Source organism: Cercospora kikuchii (genome assembly GCF_019650295.1).
Source record: "Cercospora kikuchii DNA, contig_00003, whole genome shotgun sequence".
Classification (NCBI taxonomy): domain Eukaryota; kingdom Fungi; phylum Ascomycota; class Dothideomycetes; order Mycosphaerellales; family Mycosphaerellaceae; genus Cercospora; species Cercospora kikuchii.
The window spans coordinates 3,606,132-3,624,488 of record NW_025408584.1 but is presented as its reverse complement, the minus strand read 5'-3'; the positions used below and the strand labels follow the sequence as shown (position 1 = coordinate 3,624,488).

Sequence of the window (18,357 nt, the reverse complement as noted above, 5' to 3'; positions counted from 1 at the left end):
ACCAGCCACTTGTATGGAAGGTATGCTGTTCAAATGTTGCGCGTAGGAGTAAGGGTCCTTGTGACCTATGCAACGCAAAGAAGTGTCGCTTGGTGGGCGTCGTGTACTGCGCGTGTCATCAACAAGGAAGTCCGATTTGCCTGCCAGCTTCTGCGGCCGCAGGGGCTTCCATTGCTGCCAAGGGAGTCTTGAGCGAATTGCGCTCAGCGAGACTATGCTTGGGTGTCACTGCAGCAGCATAGCTGTTTGACATAGGATCAAGCACGTGAAACCCCAGCTCCGCGCAAGCTGGACGAGATCGATCTTTGATCACAAATGATCACTCGCATGAGCTCGATCATCCAGTAGTATTTTGGTCTTTCCGAGAAGGTCGCGCGCGTGCTGGCTTCGGTGTGGTCTTGGGAAACGCGTCGTCGCTCAATTCCAGAATCTGAACGTCATCGTTGGGTTTCTCGGCGATGCGGCGTCGTTTTTTGGAGACAACTGATGCTGTGGCATCGCCTTTCGCGGTTACTTGCTCAGTCGTCCACTTCTTCAGAATAGCATCTTCAGCGACGTTCTCGAGGGAGTGAAAAGAGGCATGGTGGCCACAACCGTCGCAGTCGAAACTTGTCGCAGCCTGCAAGCCTTAGCTCAATGTCTGGATATGGCGACACGTTCTCATTACCTTGACTGGGTGCAGCATGAACCGGAGACAAGGGCAACTCGAAAGTATGGAAGTCTTGTAGTTGCATCCTCCCCGAGGCGGCTGATAAGACATGGCCGACCAGACCGAGTTGCTTGGTACTTGATTCGCCATGGCGTTAGTTGCTTGCCAGCTGCTCATCGAGAGCATGTGCTTTACTTTTATCACATGTTGCTGCTTGTTTGTGGTTGGAGAATTACGCGAAGCGTGACAGTGAAGCGGAAGCGGACAAGCGCCTGAGGCAGCTTCTGGGCACGAGATAGTTCTAGCTTGATGGGCCTGTCCTCGCGGTGTCGCGCCAGAACACAACACCGACAGCAGTGACCACTATTCATCACGAACACCGCACTCGGAGATCTGGACGATAATCGAGTCCCTGACAGATTCCTTGCGCACGCGATCGCCAGGCACCGAAGATGCCCAAATTCTTCTGCGACTACTGCGATGTCTACCTCACGCACGACTCGATGAGTGTGCGCAAAGCGCACAACAGCGGCCGCAACCACCTACGAAATGTCGTGGATTACTATCAACAAATTGGGCATGAGAAGGCGCAGGCAGTAATAGACGGAATTACGAGTTCATATGCAGCGGAAGGACAGAGCATGCCGATGCAAATGCAACCACAATTACCTGGCGCTGGACCTCCGGGCTTCTCTGGGCCTCCGCCGCCTGGCATGCCTGGGTTCCCGCCCAACGGCTCAATGCCTGCAGGTAGGTATCCATGCGCACAAGAGCAAAGAATGATATACTGATTCGTTGCAGGAATGCCTCCTTTGCCTCCAGGCTTCCCTCCTATGCCACCAGGTGGACGCGGAATGCCACCACTCCCACCTGGATTTCCCGCGCCGCCCAATGGCTTTCCGCCGGGATTCAGCCCAGCTGGTGGGCCAGGAGGGATGCCTCCCTCGTTTGCTGGTTCTCCTCCACCCAACATGCCTTTCTCGCCTCCCAACGGCGGCATGCCACCCCAAATGCCACCGGGCTTTCAGCAACCGAATGGACCCAGTCCTGGGCCTGGGATAGTGAATCCCCCGCCTGGCGTTCGAGGGCCAGCAGCTAGCGGGCCTCCAGGCATGCAACAGCAGGACAGCCGATGAGACTAGCGATAATTGAGTGACTTTGTTCTCACCTCAATTGGTGAGCCGACCTCATCGAACAAGTCATGATATCCGGCAGTGTCGCCGGATAGAGATGGTGCACTACGCGATCGCCCTCGCAGATTCAGAGAGTATATTGAAGCGCAACGTAGTGGCTTGCCGCTTTCTATAGTGGTTCCATGAACTATAAGTGTGACAGCCGTGGCGCTATTCGCGAGGGAAGGACAAGCAGCAATCATCACGCAAGAGCATGAAGGTCAACCTTCAGCAGGTGCTCATCTTGCGGAACGACGTACGAACGCGTTCGAAGGAGTCACAAGACATGCTCATGTCAGGCCAAGCGCAAGGCTTGGAATTTGGCACACGCAAGTGAACGTGATGAGCTCAGTCGACAACGAATTGGAAAGTAGGAATCGAGATTCACGTGTCGGTATCAGAGCAGGTAGAAGACAAATCTACTATCTGAAGACTTGATATCCCAGGCAAACGGGCTCAGCCTTTCCATCAGGTCTCGCTTCATTAGCCACGATAGGCCGATTTTAGACAGCAGCATGCTTCTGATCAGCGACCAATTTAGCCCTTGAAAAGCCATTCCTCACTCCGGAAGACAGCTTCAAATTCGACACTTCCAAAAACGCCAACAGCTGCAAGAAGATCATGCTCGCCCTCGAGACCAATGATATCGCCCGCATCGTTGTCGATTGGGCGTTCCTCGTGTAGATCCCACCCATTCTCTCGCTTTCCATTCCTCGTGAAGAAGACGTCGCACCTCATGCTCACACGGTCTCCGTGGACAGGGGGTTTGAAAGTCATGCCGATACCTACCACGTCATCTTTCTTGAAAGGTCCGGTGAATTCGATGCCTCCGTAGCTGTTGTCAATGTACCTTCTTCCATCGTCGCCGTGAACACCGAGAGATCCTCGGTGCCATCCGGGAAGACGCCAGGCAGGGTACGGTGCAGCAGCGAAGCCTATCGCGATACCGGATTCGATGTTCTTGCCTGTACCATAACGGTCTCCCATGGCCATGACTTTCAGCTCGAAGTAGAGAGTATGCGGCTGCCCAGTACTGAGTGGTGATTGCCTGTTGGCCGAGTAGATAGGGACATCTGATAGCATGATAGTATCGCTTATCCCTTCCGAAGTGCGAACGTAGCTTCGGCCCATAGACGGATTGTACTGTGTGACATCTGTCGTGTTCGGTGGACAGGTGAGTCGCAGGTCTCCAGATTGTATTCGTTCTATGACACTGCCGTCATAGTCTTGTGCGGGCCACAGAGGGTGACTTCTACACCAGGCATGTGCGCGTGCAGCGTCATCGTAGTCGGCGTTGGTCGTGGGACTGCGGGTATTTTGTGCGTTGGCCGCAGCGAATGACGGCGGAAGCTGCAAGCTGTTGTCAGGCCCGGTCCAAGGATCGTATTCAGGCGGAGGCTGATCTGGTTCGCTGCTTGGTGTAGGCAAATTGGGCGTCGCACTACTCGAAGGTGGCCCTCTCGAGCTGTGACTTGGCGGAGGACCTTGCGGCGGCTCGTATTGATCATCTGACATCGGGGTGTCCACATCTTGGCTTTTTTCGCGATTTTGATGTCCTTGATATCCTTGGTGTCCAGGCGGGGGCCCCGGAGGTGGTTGGAACTGTTCAGAGGTAGGCGGGACATTTACCGTGGACGGGCGTTGAGTGGGTGGCACGTGTAGATGCGCGTTGTTATAGGGATTATTGGACGCAAGCGTCTGATTGCTGGGCCCTCCGCCGATGCTCCAAGAAGATCGCTGCGCTTGACTGATGCCATCTCGTTGCTGCTGCTGCTGCTGCTGCTGCTGCTGCTGCTGCTGCTGCTGCTGCGCTTGCAACTGCTGGTTGAGCCCTTCATAGCCTGATTGGGTCCTCCTATAGCTTGGAGGAGGACCAGGCGGAGGTTGATATTCGTTCTTCTCGCTCATTGTGAAATTGCCGCTCTGAATAGCAAGAGCAGGCGGGGCTGTTTGCGTCGTTTGAATAGTCCAGGAACTGTACTTAGGCCTGCAGACCTGGTGTTCACACTGGTATTGCCTTCTCCGGTGAGCCCTTTTCGGCGTTTCCTAGAACTCTGGGTCGCTGTCCTCAGAGCATGGCCTTCGCGAGTCCAGAGACACGCAGTACGAAAAGTCGTCCCAGTGATCTACACCGCGTTTGGTCCAGCGGCGACTTAGGTGAGCGGCGAGAGCACAACAGCTAATGAAGGTATCAGCATAAAGTAGGTGCTTGCCAGGATCTCATATAGGTCGTTTGATATAGTTCGATGCCCAACTGTTTCAGGGTTGATGCCGTCAAGTGGTGGGGGCGCAACGCTGGCCTCCAAGGTTTCGGGCACGCGGGCGCACCCACTGCCGGAGCTTTCCCATCGAGGTTGCCGCTGCAATTCGATGCACAACGACATCATCAACACCATCAGCACAGAGCTTCCAGAGCCTCACGACACCAAACAAATAGATGCGATCCCGACTACATGTAGCATGGACGGACCTTCAGCTCAATTACAGGCTGATCTACGACGCGCTGTTCGCGACGCCCTCTCAAGTCGACGACCACTGCTGCATCATCTCAATGATGATTCGAGCTGGCTGATACAGCTACCACGACCTGATGTTGCCGTGAGGCGAGGAGTGCGATCGTATTTTAACATACTGGTCGATCCATGGTTGAAGGGCGGACAAAGCGATGTTGCTAGCTGGTTTTCACAACAATTCCACGCAACTGAAAGTGCCGTACAGACGATCGCAGAACTGGAAGAAGTCATATTTGAAATTGAGCTGCTAGCCTACAACGAATATGTGGGCAGAAACAAGGCGGTGGATGTTGAGGAGGCACTGAACAGAGAAGCAACGTTGATCGATGCTGTTACCATCAGCCATGAATGTAAGTAAAGTGATAGGTGGTAGCCCTGCCCCCACCACCATGTGAGACGGTGACTATCGCTTACACCTATTGCTTTTAGTCACGGGTAAGTGCATGCCTGACCGAAGATGAATCTCCGGATGTACGCGACTGACCGATTCACGCCACCTGCAGATCATTGTCATAAAGAGACTCTCATAGAACTGCATGCAGATGTGCCAGTATTTGCTGCTGTGGAGGCAGCCAAATTAATCAATGGCTGGAAGCACTTTCGTACGGTCATTCCACTCAGTGCGTTTGGCGCGAACGGCAACCGTGATTGGAGAACCTTCAGTGTCCCTCCTCTACCGACCTGGATCGGAATCAGTCGAATAATGTCTCCCAGCGATGCACTTTACTACCACAGTGCGATTATGATCACCTGGGATAGCGGGCACGCCATCGGTACAGGACCACCAAGGGATGATAGCACGCGGAAGCATAGCAACCACGTCTTAGAGACAGAGGACGACGAAGATGATGCAGAGGCTATAATTTACACTCCACATGGTGTCGATAGCGAAGATCTGAAAGTGGTGCCTAATGCTGTTCCGCCGATAACGACACTGGCGTTCCTGCATGGACTGCACAACGTCCGTCTGGCAAGCTGGGGTCGGACAGCTCTGCAATTGAACCTAGGAGTGTACAATGGTCTCAAGGCTCAACGAATATTGAAGAGCAAGTATTGGGTCGGAACGCATGACGAAGTCAAAACGGGCAGAGGGCTTGTTGGCTTCTTTATCAAGCGCGACGTCAAGAGCGTGCAGGATGCTCTCCAGGAAGAGCGAGAACGGCGGCAAGACAACCGTCCCAGCGAAGAATACAGCGAAGAAGACAAAGTGTTACTTAGCTTTGAAGATACCAATTGGCTCGACGTGCGCAACGGGGAAAGCAGAGTACTGACGTGAGCTAAAGAAGGCAGGCGCAGCACATGGTCTTCACGCTTTGGAGCGTAACTCAAATTTGACTTCACCTGCCGGACCCAGCTTCTTCTGCACGGTGTGAGCAAAGTTGTGGGCTCAACCGTTGCGCTTGTTTGGTTGGCAGAGAGGGGAGTGCCGTGTACCGCATTATTGAGGGCGTCCAGGTCATTGTGCTGTCGGCCATGTTACTCGGCACGAAGGCTGACATGTGCTGTTGATGGCCAGCGAAACGTGGCCGAGGATGGACGTCTCGTACCTTTTCAGTCTCATTGTTGACATTGCGTTGCAAGACGCTGGTCGCACAGCACACGCGCGAGCAGGGTTGACAAGATCAAATCGGAAAATCGACATTCCAGAACGTCATCTGTAGCTTGTGGCTCGGTCGCTAACCTGGAGATGGGCAAGGATCATGTCGATCTCACCCGCTCCACAGCCGGCCTAAGCAGGTCGCGGGACGATGGCATTGTTGGCTGTGCAGAGGCGTAGGAGAGTGAAGAAGTCGGACAATGGCTGAGAGAAACACGGCCATCATCGTATCATCCTCCATCAAAGGCTGCAGTTGGGAGTCTGCCCTGGTAAACACAAGGTGCCAGCAACGGAGGCGCGCCTTGCCGCTTTAGGCTTGTGGCTTCGCGGATCCCACCTCCAGATCGGCTTTGCGCGTGCCAGATCCTCTTTTCTTCTTCTGCCGCATTCTGCTCCTCAACAACACTCGAACGCGGGCAGGTTTGTCTCGCGCCTTGCCGGTGGCACAGCAACATCACATCCGTTCCATTTCCTCCTTGGACCAGCCCATGAGCTCGTTGCCGAAGCGTAATGGCAACATGAATGAGATCACCCTCCGAGCCGAACCTACACCGATCGCTCTCCCCAGCGCCAAGCGTTAGTGTGAACGCGCCATGTTCTCGAGCTAGGAATGAAGAACTCGAGCAACTCGTCCCTGTTCACCTCCAACGACAGTTCAAAACGCCAGCCGCAGTCCTCGACGAACCTCACGAAAGACGCCGCCTCTTCACCTTTTCGCCGACGGGCCCCTCCCACGTATCTCGACTTGAGCGACGTCCAGCCCCCGGGCAATGAAACCGCCGCTGCTGCGTCATTTGCTGCATCAGGACCTTCAACGGACGCGCGGGTAGACGGCGATACAAGCGGTGGCAACGGAGACCCGCACGGAGAAACAGAATCGCCATCGATATGGAATTCTTTCTCTGATCAAAGAGACGCCACGAGTGCTGGGAGACCGGCAACGTCTGTGAGAGTTGTGAGCGAACGCAACGCATTCACGACCCCAGAGGCTGAACAGCCGCCCTCGCTGCGACAGACTCCGGCGGCAGTTGGGCTGTTGAGTGGCTCAAAGCGCAAGCGAGCACCTCGATCGGCCCCCACGGAGAACAGGCAAACACACGAGTCTTCCAACAAACGAGCGAAGCTTCGGCCGCGGTTCAAGCATCCTATTGATGGGACCACGTTCGATCTTCTCCACTTCACCTCGACTGCCGGTCCGCCGTCTCCGCTCTTCTTCAGCAACAGCCCCCGACCACGGCCCTTACTCCCGCGCTTCTCATCCGGAGAGGCTGCGGCACGAGCCATGGATATGCTGTCCAAAGCGCGGAACGAGGAGAGCCATGTGAAGACGGTCAGCTTGGCCCGCGGAACCGTCACTACACCTGCTGCGGGCTACGGGCCAACCAGCGCTCCATTCACTCGGAACAGTTTGGAACGCGTAGCTGAGCGAAGCAATAGTCCGGACAGCAGCAGCCACGGTGGTAGAGAAGGTTACAATGGAACGATTGGCATGCTAAATTCCATTGGCATAATTGAGTTATTGGAGCAGGATGAAAGACCAACATTTATCATCGACTTGGGTGATAGCACGAATTACGGGACAGGATCGTTGCATCTACTCTTCTCCAACCCTTCTCTCAGGACTCATGAAGGCTTACAGGCACTGATCTCTGGCATGGCACCGGCGGAAATGTCTCCTGGTGCGAGGACCTTTCTTCAGTTCAAGTCATGGTTACTGAGTGCCGCCGTGAATGGCGAAAGTCTTAATGTGTGTCTGCCACCTTTCACTTTCGCGAGCATGACATGGAGCTGTTCAACTCTCCGCAAGAGACTGAGGCTTATCAGCGGTGCTTTCAATTCGCCATTGCCCACGTCAGCAGCTGCATTGAGGTTAAGCGTGCCTCCAGCAGAGACGCTGCCAAACAGAAATCCCGGCGAACCTGTCGACTACTTCGGTCAGGCAGGGGTTGAGCAGGCGTCGAATTCCGATGGCTCGAACAGCACGGTGTCAACAGAAGTGATGTCAACAATCGAATCGCAAATAGCTGCCACTTCGTTAACACCTTCGCCCCTACCTCTCACGGTAGAAGCCATGGATCTTTCTGGTGCTACAGAGCTGCTCCCAAGTGCGAAAACGTACGTACGGAGCGATATGGTTACGCCTGATGCCATGTCCGTGGTATCGTGTAACACCGCAAGCCAGCCCACTATCGCTGACCCTACTCCCGCTTATAGCCAGATCTCAGTCGTTCCCTCAGACGCGCCGTTTTTTGATTGGACGAGGTTGCCGATTTCGGACAGCATGCCGCGCCATATCCAATTTGCTCGAAGTATAGACTGGGCTTCGACCAGCCTTGGACCCATCGAAGGTTGGAGTGCAGACTTGCGCCAGATGTGCAATTTGATTATGGCATCGCCTCACCCGTAAGTCCATTTTCTCAAGGCATGCTTTCCTTTCGGTCGCTGTGATCCTAGTGTAAGATCTATAATTGTCAGCTCGACCATCGGCGTAATCAAAGCGCGGGGGCTTTCTGAGATATATGCTTACCTTATTTTGAACACTATCAGGGCAGCCATGTACTGGGGCGAGGACTTGATCGCAATCTACAACGAGGCGTATATTATGCTTGCAGGACAAAAGCATCCCAGCTTGATGGGAATGAGCTATCGAGAGGTACGTACACACGCTCGCCAATGCAAGGCCAACCCAATTCTTCCGACTTCAAGATAGCATTAGTGGCCACAATCCTCGCTACGAAATCATACGCATTGTCACAATGCCTCGGAGATACTTTTACTGACTTTGAATCGAATGCTTCCAGGCTTGGACAGAGATCTGGGATGAGGTCAAAGACGTCTTTGCAAATGCGAAATTGACAGGCGAAGCCACGATGAAGGACGACGATTGTTTATTCATTCGGAGAAGCGACCACCTCGAGGAGTGCTATTTCTCGTGGTCAATCATTCCCATGGTAGGCCGCGACGGTAGCGTGATGGGGCTTTACAACCCAGCATTCGAGAAAACTAGGCGCAAAATCGCAGAAAGGCGGATGTTGACTCTCCGAGAGATCGGCGAACGAACTGCAACCGCGAGAGACGTCAAGTCTTTCTGGTCCCAAGTGCTCGGATCATTTGAATTCAACGAACACGACAGTCCCTTCTTACTGCTATATTCGGTGACGGAAGAGAGCGACAGCGATTCTAGCAGCATGCACTCAAGCTCGGCCCTCTCATCCCGGCAATGTATTCTGGAAGGTGCTCTAGGCCTCCCGGATGATCACCAGGCCACACCGACCCAAATTGACCTTCGTGCTGGAATGGAAGGCTTTGGGCCGGTGTTCCGCGAGGTCATGAAGACGGACAAGCCCGTGTTGCTAGAGGTTGGCAGCCGTGACTTGCCCGAGAGCTTGATCAGCGGTCTACATTTCCGAGGCTTCGGCGATCCAGTGACTGCTGTGGTAGTATGCCCGATTCACCCCACAACGGGCGAGAGCGTGCTTGGATTCCTGGTCCTCGGCGTGAATCCAAGGCGGCCTTACGACGATGATTACAGTCTTTTCATTCAATTGCTCAGCCGACAATTGGGTACCTCACTGGCCTCGGTTGTCCTATTCGAAGAAGAAATCAGGAGAGGGCAGAAGGCTGCCCAGCTCGCAGCGCTGGATCGCATAGAGCTCTCGGAGCAGTTGGCGGCTCGGACGATGGAAGCCATGGAGAGCGAGACCAAATTCACTCGAATGGCCGAGTTTGCCCCTGTCGGAATGTTTATTGCAGACAGCGACGGCAAGATTACTTTCGCCAACGACACTTGGTACGACATATCCCGAGTTCCGAAGAATTCCAATATGGCAGATACTTGGATGGATGCCGTTAAACCAGACGATCTGCAGACAGTAAAAGACCTTTGGACTGAGCTTGTTGCGAACGTAAAACCTGTCTCCAGAGAATTCAGGTTCAAGGCGCAATGGAGGAATCGTAACGGCAATAGTGGCGACACTTGGGTGCTCTTCAGTGGGTTCCCCGAACAATACATGGATGGAAAATTGAAGAGTATATTCGGAAGTATCACCGATATATCTCAACAGAAATGGGCCGAAGGTCTCCAGACCAGAAAGATGGAAGAGGCTGTGGAGCTGAAGCGGCAACAGGAAAACTTCATTGTAAGTGTGTCGCAGCCGTCTTTCCTCCGTCGCCGGAGAGTGCCACTGTGGCGCCACTCTGACAAAAGTGCTATCATACTTGGTATCAAGACTGACTTGCATTTCAAGGACATCACCTCGCACGAGATGCGCAATCCTTTATCCGCGATCCTACAGTGTAGCGACGACATCGCAAGCTCACTGACTAAATTTCGCCAAAGTGGCGAGCGGGTCGTACCAGACGATCTCCTGGCCAACTGCTTAGATGCGGCACAGACAATCAGTCTTTGCAGCCAGCATCAAAAAAGGATCGTTGACGACATCCTGACACTCAGCAAGCTGGACTCGGCTCTCCTCCTGGTTACGCCCGTAGATGCCCAGCCTCTCACTGTGGTCCAAAGAGCGCTCAAAATGCACGAAGGCGAGTTGCAGGCTGCCGATATCCAGATGAAGTTCGTTGTCGACCAATCTTTCCGTGAGCTAAATCTGGACTGGGTCCGCTTCGATCCTAGCAGTGAGTGGTGGCACGCTTCAACCATGCTATAGTAGAGACAACTAACTTTGAGTGTAGGAGTGCTACAAGTGCTGATCAATCTGTATGGTACCACACACATGGACAAAGGAGAATAACAGCTGATCTTTAATTTTAGCACCACTAACGCGATCAAGTTCACCGGAACCGAGGAACGTAGAACCATCACTGTCACCATCGGAGCGTCGATACAACGGCCGAGCGACCGGACAGATGCCCCAGTCAAATACTTCGCGACCAGGAAGAAGAGCCGAGATCTGTTGCTGGAGAACGATTGGGGAAACGGCGAGAAAGTGTACATCCACTTCTCCGTACGTGATACTGGTCGCGGCCTTTCTCCCGAGGAAAAGAAGCTACTGTTCATGCGATTCTCACAGGCTTCCCCGCGCACACACGTTCAATACGGAGGATCTGGACTTGGTCTCTTCATCAGTCGTGAACTTACAGAACTCCAGGGTGGCGAAATCGGTGTGGAAAGTGAAGCTGGATGCGGATCCACGTTCGCTTTCTACGTCGCGGCACGAAGAAGCTCACCACCCAAAGTTGATTTCGACGGAGCGGTCGGTATCAAAAGAACACCAAGTCACGCGCACAATCCAAGGAGCAAATCTGTTCCCTCGGCCGTTTTGCCCCAAGGAGCTCCTGTCCATGTCGCCGAAGGCAAGGGAGAGTTCGATGCGAATGACACCAAGCCTGTGGTGAAAAAGGTGCTCATTGTTGAGGACAATCTCGTGAACCAGGTCGGTACTCACCCTAGAAACTGCTCTTACGGCTGTCTGCACCGCGCTGCTAGTTGCGGATGTCGAAAGCAGTCGCGCTGCTCTCGTGTCATATGCTAATTTCTTTGCTTCAAATAGAAAGTTTTGCAGAAACAGCTCAAGAACATCGGCACCGAGGTCCACGTTGCCAACCACGGCGGCGAAGCCCTGGAGAAACTGATGCAGTCCACCTATTGGCGAGAGGGTCAAAGCAAAAAAGACAGAATCGAGCTTGGCGTTGTCCTCATGGATCAAGAAATGCCAGTCATGGACGGGCTAACTTGCACACGCAAGATTCGAGAACTCGAAGCACAAGGCAAACTAACCGGCCATGTGCCTATAATAGCCGTCACGGCGAATGCGCGGTCTGAGCAGATCCAGACCGCACTCAATGCGGGAATGGTAAGTGACGCCACATGATGCAGCTGCTGTGTATCCGAACGTTGTGGAAGTGCTACACAACAGATGCATACGCGCACTCGCTAGCTTCATGCATTTTCGCAAGAGAACAAAGACGGCTGACAGATATGGTTGTACAGGATGACGTTGTCAGCAAGCCCTTTCGCATCCCTGAGCTCGTGCCCAAGATTGAAGAGCTCTTGGTCAAATACCCTATGCCAACACGAACTACGAATTCATGACGATGACGAGGATGTACTGAAGCGCTTAAATAAAAGCCAGATCTACAGTGCCCCTTCTGCATTTCCTGCTTGGATCAGCGCACACGAGATTCATTGACCTAGGTCAAAGCAGAAGCTGGACCACAGTACAGACAGGCATCAAGGGACTAAGTCTGCCAATGTTGGAACGAGGCCTCATGCATATTGAATGACAACGCGGAGATGTCTGTTTCGTGAGGGGAATAGGCAGAATGGTTAAGTAGCCCTAACAGGCCTTGCGAGAAGCTTTTTGCATGCGCCGGGAGGATACCAATGTGACTTCACCAATACAACAACATTAGAGCACTGCACAGCACGGCATAGCACAGGACATCTGGAATTAGCGACAGAAACAAAAGCCATAGACTTGTTGTAATAGAAAGTTCGAGATGAGTAACATGAACATCGATGAACTTTCTCTGTAGCTCCACGCACGGTGGCTGGGATCAGCAGTATACATGAGCTTGCAATACAGTTCGATACTTGCGTGTGCCAATGAATGGGCCTAGTGTCTAGACCGAGCTTATGATATGTACAGTAGGTGTGTGGGCGTGCACAACCGCGGTCTGTCATAGCTACGGGTGCCGGTTGCCTGGGTCACAGATCACTCCCTCACGATACACGCAGCAGCTAGCGGGTCGGAGATTGGCAGTCCAGATTTCGGCCATAGTTTGCGAGGACTTTTTTATTTTAGTTTACAAGACCTAAGTTAGTCAAATTGTGGACGCTGAGTCGGAGTATGCCTGCGAGTACGGGAGCCAGCACAGCGGTTGGCGGTGTCATGTACGTGGGCCTTGCGTGCTCGCCTATGCTGCGTGTGGCGACGATTCGCATAGCCGAATGGGGCCGGCTGCAGTTGATAGAACATTCGGCGGCGCCTGCCTCTGGCTCTTTTCTCCAACGAGGACAAATTCCGATGTGGTGGATTCTTCGCTTGGGTGCACGAGAAGCGTGTCTCGCGTGGAAGCCACAATCCCACAGATCCCATCGCTTCGGCTGCCCAATTCGCAGGGCCTGGTGGGTCATGCGGGTACTCGACTGCATCGTGATTGTTGTTGTTGCGTGTCTTGTAATAGAAATCCTGCCAGCTGGTGACGACGCCTTTGCCAGTTTGAGGTGTCCATTGCGATCAAAAGTGTGCGGTCCTGGTCAACTAAGTCTGTGAGCAGGATAAGTCGCAAGCATTTGTCAGCACACTCCTGGCTAGACATAGCATCCTGGAGGATACGGGATTTCCGATCGTGAACGCGACGGTTGTCATACGTTTGTGATAGATCGAGAGGTGGACGCTAACTACAGCTTGGCCCACATTTATGGTATACCTAGTGTGTCAGATTCGGACGGGCGCTGCACGAGATGATAGACGAAATCATTCCGATTTCCGAGTCAAGAAACCCGAACAGTTGGAAAGAGCTGTCCCGGGCCTGCAGGCCTGGCATCGCTTAAGTATATTAGAGCAGGCTCACCATGCGCATGGCTCGGAGGAGGCTAGCACAGCTGTTGAAGGTTCATATTCCGAAGGCAGGCCTCGGCTGTGCGCATTGTGACAGACCTACAGATACGAAAAGCTTGCTGTGTATGAGTATGTCTCACCTAGGCCAGCTTCCGTGGTCGCTATGCTGGACGATGCAGGATAATGCTGTTCGCACACACGGCCAGTTCATGCAGTGACAGCATTGACGCCCGCCAGCGTTGGGGAAATTGACTGTCTGCCGAGGGGGCTGTGCTGTGCTGGAGTTGGCGAGCGCATGGACGCTCGCTGAGCACTTTGATGCTCGCGATGCAGGAGAAGCGATGGAAGAATGGCAGTGAGAAGGCCGACATGATGCAGTCCGGCGAATGCGGGAGACCTCGCGTGTCGCATGCAAGCCACGGTGGTCTGCCGCAGTTTTGGCGACTGCGCGTCTGCAGCACAGGCTGGTCACGCTGTAGGCTGACACTCGTCGAGGATACCATGGCATCGTGTCCCGGTGGACCTGCGCTTGCTCGTGGCCCGCGCGCAGTCAGTATCGGATCTCACTGCAGATGGAAGTGGAAAGGTCGGCGCCGCAGAGGGCTGCCGGCTGCCTGGTTGGCCAGGTCGGACCATTGTCGGGATGCAGGTAGTTGTCCACAATCGAGATGTCCTTGATCAAGGCCGACCCCGCGCAAACCCTCCCACCGGATCCAAGCGGTACGGAGTACACAATTTGTGGTTCCCCATCGTCCTTTGACCGCGCGGTGAATGGGAGATGGTGTTTTCCGTGGGTGGCGTGGGTGTGGACGTAGCTCGTCGCCTGGGCAGCGATGTTAGCCGGTGCATGTCCATTTCCGCGTGCAATCATGTAATGCGGATGCGAGACCACGATATGCGTCCGGCGCACTGTGCGGTTGTCAGACGAACTGGACTGTGGTCTTGGCACGTGCATGGAAGTGGGCAGACGTCACCTCCTGGCTCTAAATCGAGCTCCTGCAGATAACTGTGCATGGAAGACGCTAGACTATGTCTGTAATCTATGTAGCCAAAGGACACGCCCGAGGGATCCGGATGGGGCTCTCGCCTTCAGCTTGTTCATCGGCGGGAAGAACTATGTTAATATCTTTAAAGGCTTATACTACATGTCCTACGCACTCTGGTGTCGTAAATCGTCCGTATTGCTCGGAACCTTGCATCTCCGAGCCTTTGAGCTCGTCTCGCCTCTCCAGGTGTGCATGGAGATATTTACAGCCAATAAAGTTATATACCGGAATCCAATATTGCCATTACCTCCTAGGGCTAAGCTGAGAGTCGGGCCACTACTTCGGCCACGGCCACGCCATTTTCGCCCTCAGGGTTTCAAACCGTGCGTTCATCGGCGCAGTCCCAGCAGCTTGGTTGCTGGGACAAAAGGACAAATGAGCTTCTCCCGCCTTCTTCACTAGATCCCACGCGCCCGAACTTTAGTCGTAGGAAATTCTTGTGCCCATCACATACTGGTGATCAGTTCGATGCCGTCGCACCCGCCACTCCAGAGTGGAAGTCGTCGCCCGACACTGCGGATTGCAGCGGTGTGGGAGGCGGGGCGAAGTGACACGAATGGCAGAAGTGGATATGTGCGTGGGTGGTCGTGCTCTCTGGAGTGCCTCAGAAACGAGTAGCAAACAAAGCTAGCAAATGTGAACAGAGCGTGCCCCGTATGGCACAGAAGGACTGGGCCAGGCTGCATGCGCTGGCCGGCATATGGACGGTTGAAGGCCGGCGAGCGGTTGCACAGCAGCGTTAGTAGGACTTCGATACGACGGTCTAGCAAGCCTGCAGGCAGTTCTCGCATCTGACCGTTCATGCTGTATCACCCACCGCGCGCTCTGCTGAAGCGCGCACCGCAGAGTCTCCAGTCATGTATGTTATGCACGCGTCCGGATATTCTCCTTCGCTGCCAGTTTTACCTGGCGGCAAAGAGCATCCGGCGCGGGAAATGGTCATCGGCGCCCCCATCATTGGAGCCCAGCATGTCGCTGACAGCAATTCGTTTGGGCGCGTACTCCCAGCAGAGTGGTAATGGCCTGGACGCCACTGCACTCTAATTCACCCAGAGACCCAAAGCCGCTGGGATCACGCCGTGACGGATGCGCGAGACGACGCACCAGACTGACGGAGCGGCGCCCCTGCGCGTCGAGCGAAGCGCTTTTGTTTCGACCGACAGCGCGGCGGTGGCGCGCACAGATTGCCTCCGCCGAACGTGCACATGCAGCGGGCGTGCTGGGGGGTGGGCAGAGCGGTACAGTACAGCGCAGTAGCAGAGATTCGGACGAACCGCGCCAAGCGGGCGCATCATCGTCTGGTTGACTCGTCGTGTGGACTTAGCTTTTCTCGGGAAGCCCTTCTGCGTCCCGTTGCGGCGTGCAACCTTGTCCTGGCAAAAGCTCTCCCTCCTGGCTGGCGCCGACATGGGTGCTAGGCGGTTCTCGAAATATTAAGTACTTCTGTCTCCGCCCATCGCCAGCCGCGCCTGCTGCTTTCTGCGATGAGGCCGTGGATGTTGGGAGGCGCGTTTCTGTTTGCATCGTCGTTCCCTCGCCGTCGCCAGCACCTCCCTTCTCTATGACGGCGCAACTGACTCCGCCCCCCACGCCTGCCCGTCGAATGTATTCCGCCGTTCAGGCCGCGCCGGTGCCCATCAATCGCCAGCCCAGTACACAACAAACCACCCACAATGCACCGAGAATGTCCAGGTCAGTCGCCCCCAGGCCGTATCTGAAGCAACCTGTTCTGACCCGCAGACAGAGGATTGCCCATAGATGCTCTGCTATCGAGTCGGCCAGAACCCGCACGAGAAACGCACGCGATTGAGAAGCTCCACGAACATGGACGCGTCTACTACCGATTCCGCCAGGACATGTACATGTTTCCCGCCGACGATGTCAGTCTTTTTTAACCCTATCCAGTGATACATGTACTGATGGCAGTGTGCAGACGGAGCATGAGCGCCTGGACATCCTTCACGACCTGATCTACGGCACTGCGATGGCAGGCCAGCTTCACATCGCCGACTTTGGCAGGAATCCGCCACGCCGGGTATTGGACGTTGGATTCGGTAGCGGGTTTTGGATGATCGAGGCAGGCAAACGCTATCCGGACTGCCAGATCATCGGCTTCGATCTCGACAACCCTCTAGGTGTTGCACAGGACCGCAATTGCCAATTCAGATCGCCTGTGGACTTTACAGCACCCACCTGGGCCATCGAGGACGCCTCCGTCGATCTAGTGCACATGGCCCAGCTGTGTGGGTGCGTACCGAGATGGGAGGATCTGTATGCAAAGGCTTTCAGATCACTGCGGCCCAACACAGGCCAGATCGAGCACATCGAATTCGATTGGACGCCTCGAACTAACGAGCCCCAAATGCCGCCACAAGCGACAGATCTGGTGAACTGGTGGTGAGTAACGTTCAAGCCTATATCGCAACCTTCTGTGGCATTCCTCTGATTACTAACCCGCGAGTCAGGTATTGGATGCTCCTGGCCTCCGACAAAGCTGGGAAATCGCTACGCTTCCGGGAAGACACCGAAGATCTCCTGGAAAACGCAGGCTTCGTGGATGTCAGCCACAAACGAGTCCGGGTGCCCCTCTTCAACGCTGGCACCAAAGACAAGCGCGAAAGAAAGCTGGCTCATGCATATCAGACCGCAATGGGACACCAGGACTCACAATCCTTCACCGGCTTCACCATGGCCCTGTTCACACGCTATCACGGAATGCCACCCGAGCAAGCAGCACAAATCTGTGCTCAAGCGCTGGCGGTTGTGCAAGGGCAACCCTTGCCTCTTTACATCACTTTGTAAGTTGTAAATGACTTGTGCGCTCAAAAATGAAGCTTGGAGCTGATGCAACCTGCAGGCACGTCTATACGGCTCGTCGTCCGCAGAGCTAGTCGCAGATCCTAGTGTTGTTATTTGACACCCCATTGGACCTCTGCCCACGCTGCGACTGCGCCATGCAGCAGACAGCATCATGAGCTGATGAAAGCTAGCTTGGATGCCGCGTTGGGAAGCTCAGGCACCGCCGACCGGACCTTCCCTCGTCCCAAATGTTGGAGGTCGGTCGAAATATTCTACTTATGCAGCTTCTGAAGTACCTGTACGGCGTTCGCCATGCTGGTCGGAAGTACACGCACGCTCGAAGCCTGGTCGGTCCGGCGGTGGACGATGACAGGGACTGCACGGTGCAGTCTAGCGGGGAGTCATGCATCTTCCTACTTCACAACAAGCAGCGCCATTTCAAACACTGGTGGTGCGAATACAGCGAAGTTCCTCGGCTGCCAGGATCAAGCAACGATGGGCCTCGTGGTTCTGGACCATGACACAGCAATCGCGCACGTAATGACATGTCACTGCGACCTGCACGAGCGCAGAGAGGCGTTCGCGGCTGAACCGGCATCGAGTTCGAACTTGATTCATTGTGGTTGGGCGGAAATCCAGAAGTGGCACAGCCGCCAGCTTCTTTTGAGTTTAAAGTGGGAAAATAGCGGCGATGTCGCTCGCTATCCACTTCTCAAGCATGCATGACAAGAGGAAGGCGATATAGCGAGCTGGGCTTGCAACGATGATGCTCGTCGTGTTGAGTGTTGCTAGAATCGTTCGGATGGCATTGCGGCTTTCGGCTTTCACAGCGCACGATTGGAGGCGAGAGCAGCAGTTTCGACTCAGTGACATTCATTCTTGGCAAATACGACCACCACATCCCGGCGATCTTATCATTTAGCGCAGAATACTCGCTCTCTGTCCGAGAGTATGGGAATGAATGCATAGAATTGAGAACTGTGGGCATATGCCTCAAAGGAGATCGTGGCGTGGAGCGAAGATGGGAACATATGACAGCATTCTTGCTTGGTACGATGGGC

At 54.4% G+C, this 18,357-nt stretch overlaps 5 protein-coding genes across 7 annotated transcripts; 4 read left to right on the top strand and 1 right to left on the bottom strand.

Moving 5' to 3' along the window:
- Positions 1–1,101: 1,101 nt before the first annotated feature.
- Positions 1,102–1,785, top strand: CKM354_000579900 (uncharacterized protein; the record flags this gene model as incomplete). Of its 2 annotated transcripts, none has more annotated exons than XM_044801088.1 (2): positions 1,102–1,399; positions 1,472–1,785. In XM_044801088.1, 2 exons carry the CDS (start codon positions 1,102–1,104, stop codon positions 1,783–1,785), a joined length of 612 nt encoding a protein of 203 aa, XP_044657023.1. The 2 variants fall into 2 exon arrangements, with proteins under 2 accessions (XP_044657023.1, XP_044657024.1); XM_044801089.1 differs by having other exon boundaries at positions 1,451–1,785.
- Positions 1,786–2,358: 573 nt separating this feature from the next.
- CKM354_000579800 (uncharacterized protein) lies at positions 2,359–3,729 on the bottom strand (the record flags this gene model as incomplete). The annotated part of the gene is made up of 1 exon (XM_044801087.1): positions 2,359–3,729. The coding sequence occupies one exon, from the start codon at positions 3,727–3,729 to the stop codon at positions 2,359–2,361; it is 1,371 nt and encodes a 456-aa protein (XP_044657022.1).
- Positions 3,730–4,281: 552 nt separating this feature from the next.
- On the top strand, positions 4,282–5,610 carry CKM354_000579700 (uncharacterized protein; the record flags this gene model as incomplete). The annotated part of the gene is made up of 2 exons (XM_044801086.1): positions 4,282–4,684; positions 4,877–5,610. 2 exons carry the CDS (start codon positions 4,282–4,284, stop codon positions 5,608–5,610), a joined length of 1,137 nt encoding a protein of 378 aa, XP_044657021.1.
- A 931-nt stretch (positions 5,611–6,541) lies between these two features.
- Positions 6,542–11,980, top strand: CKM354_000579600 (uncharacterized protein; the record flags this gene model as incomplete). Of its 2 annotated transcripts, XM_044801084.1 has the most annotated exons (9): positions 6,542–8,046; positions 8,146–8,334; positions 8,479–8,584; positions 8,733–10,070; positions 10,179–10,563; positions 10,621–10,645; positions 10,700–11,321; positions 11,439–11,741; positions 11,879–11,980. In XM_044801084.1, the coding sequence occupies 9 exons, from the start codon at positions 6,542–6,544 to the stop codon at positions 11,978–11,980; spliced, it is 4,575 nt and encodes a 1,524-aa protein (XP_044657019.1). The 2 variants fall into 2 exon arrangements, with proteins under 2 accessions (XP_044657019.1, XP_044657020.1); XM_044801085.1 differs by having other exon boundaries at positions 6,542–8,334.
- A 4,078-nt stretch (positions 11,981–16,058) lies between these two features.
- Positions 16,059–17,388, top strand: CKM354_000579500 (uncharacterized protein; the record flags this gene model as incomplete). The annotated part of the gene is made up of 5 exons (XM_044801083.1): positions 16,059–16,189; positions 16,242–16,377; positions 16,431–16,894; positions 16,963–17,295; positions 17,355–17,388. The coding sequence occupies 5 exons, from the start codon at positions 16,059–16,061 to the stop codon at positions 17,386–17,388; spliced, it is 1,098 nt and encodes a 365-aa protein (XP_044657018.1).
- Positions 17,389–18,357: the final 969 nt, after the last annotated feature.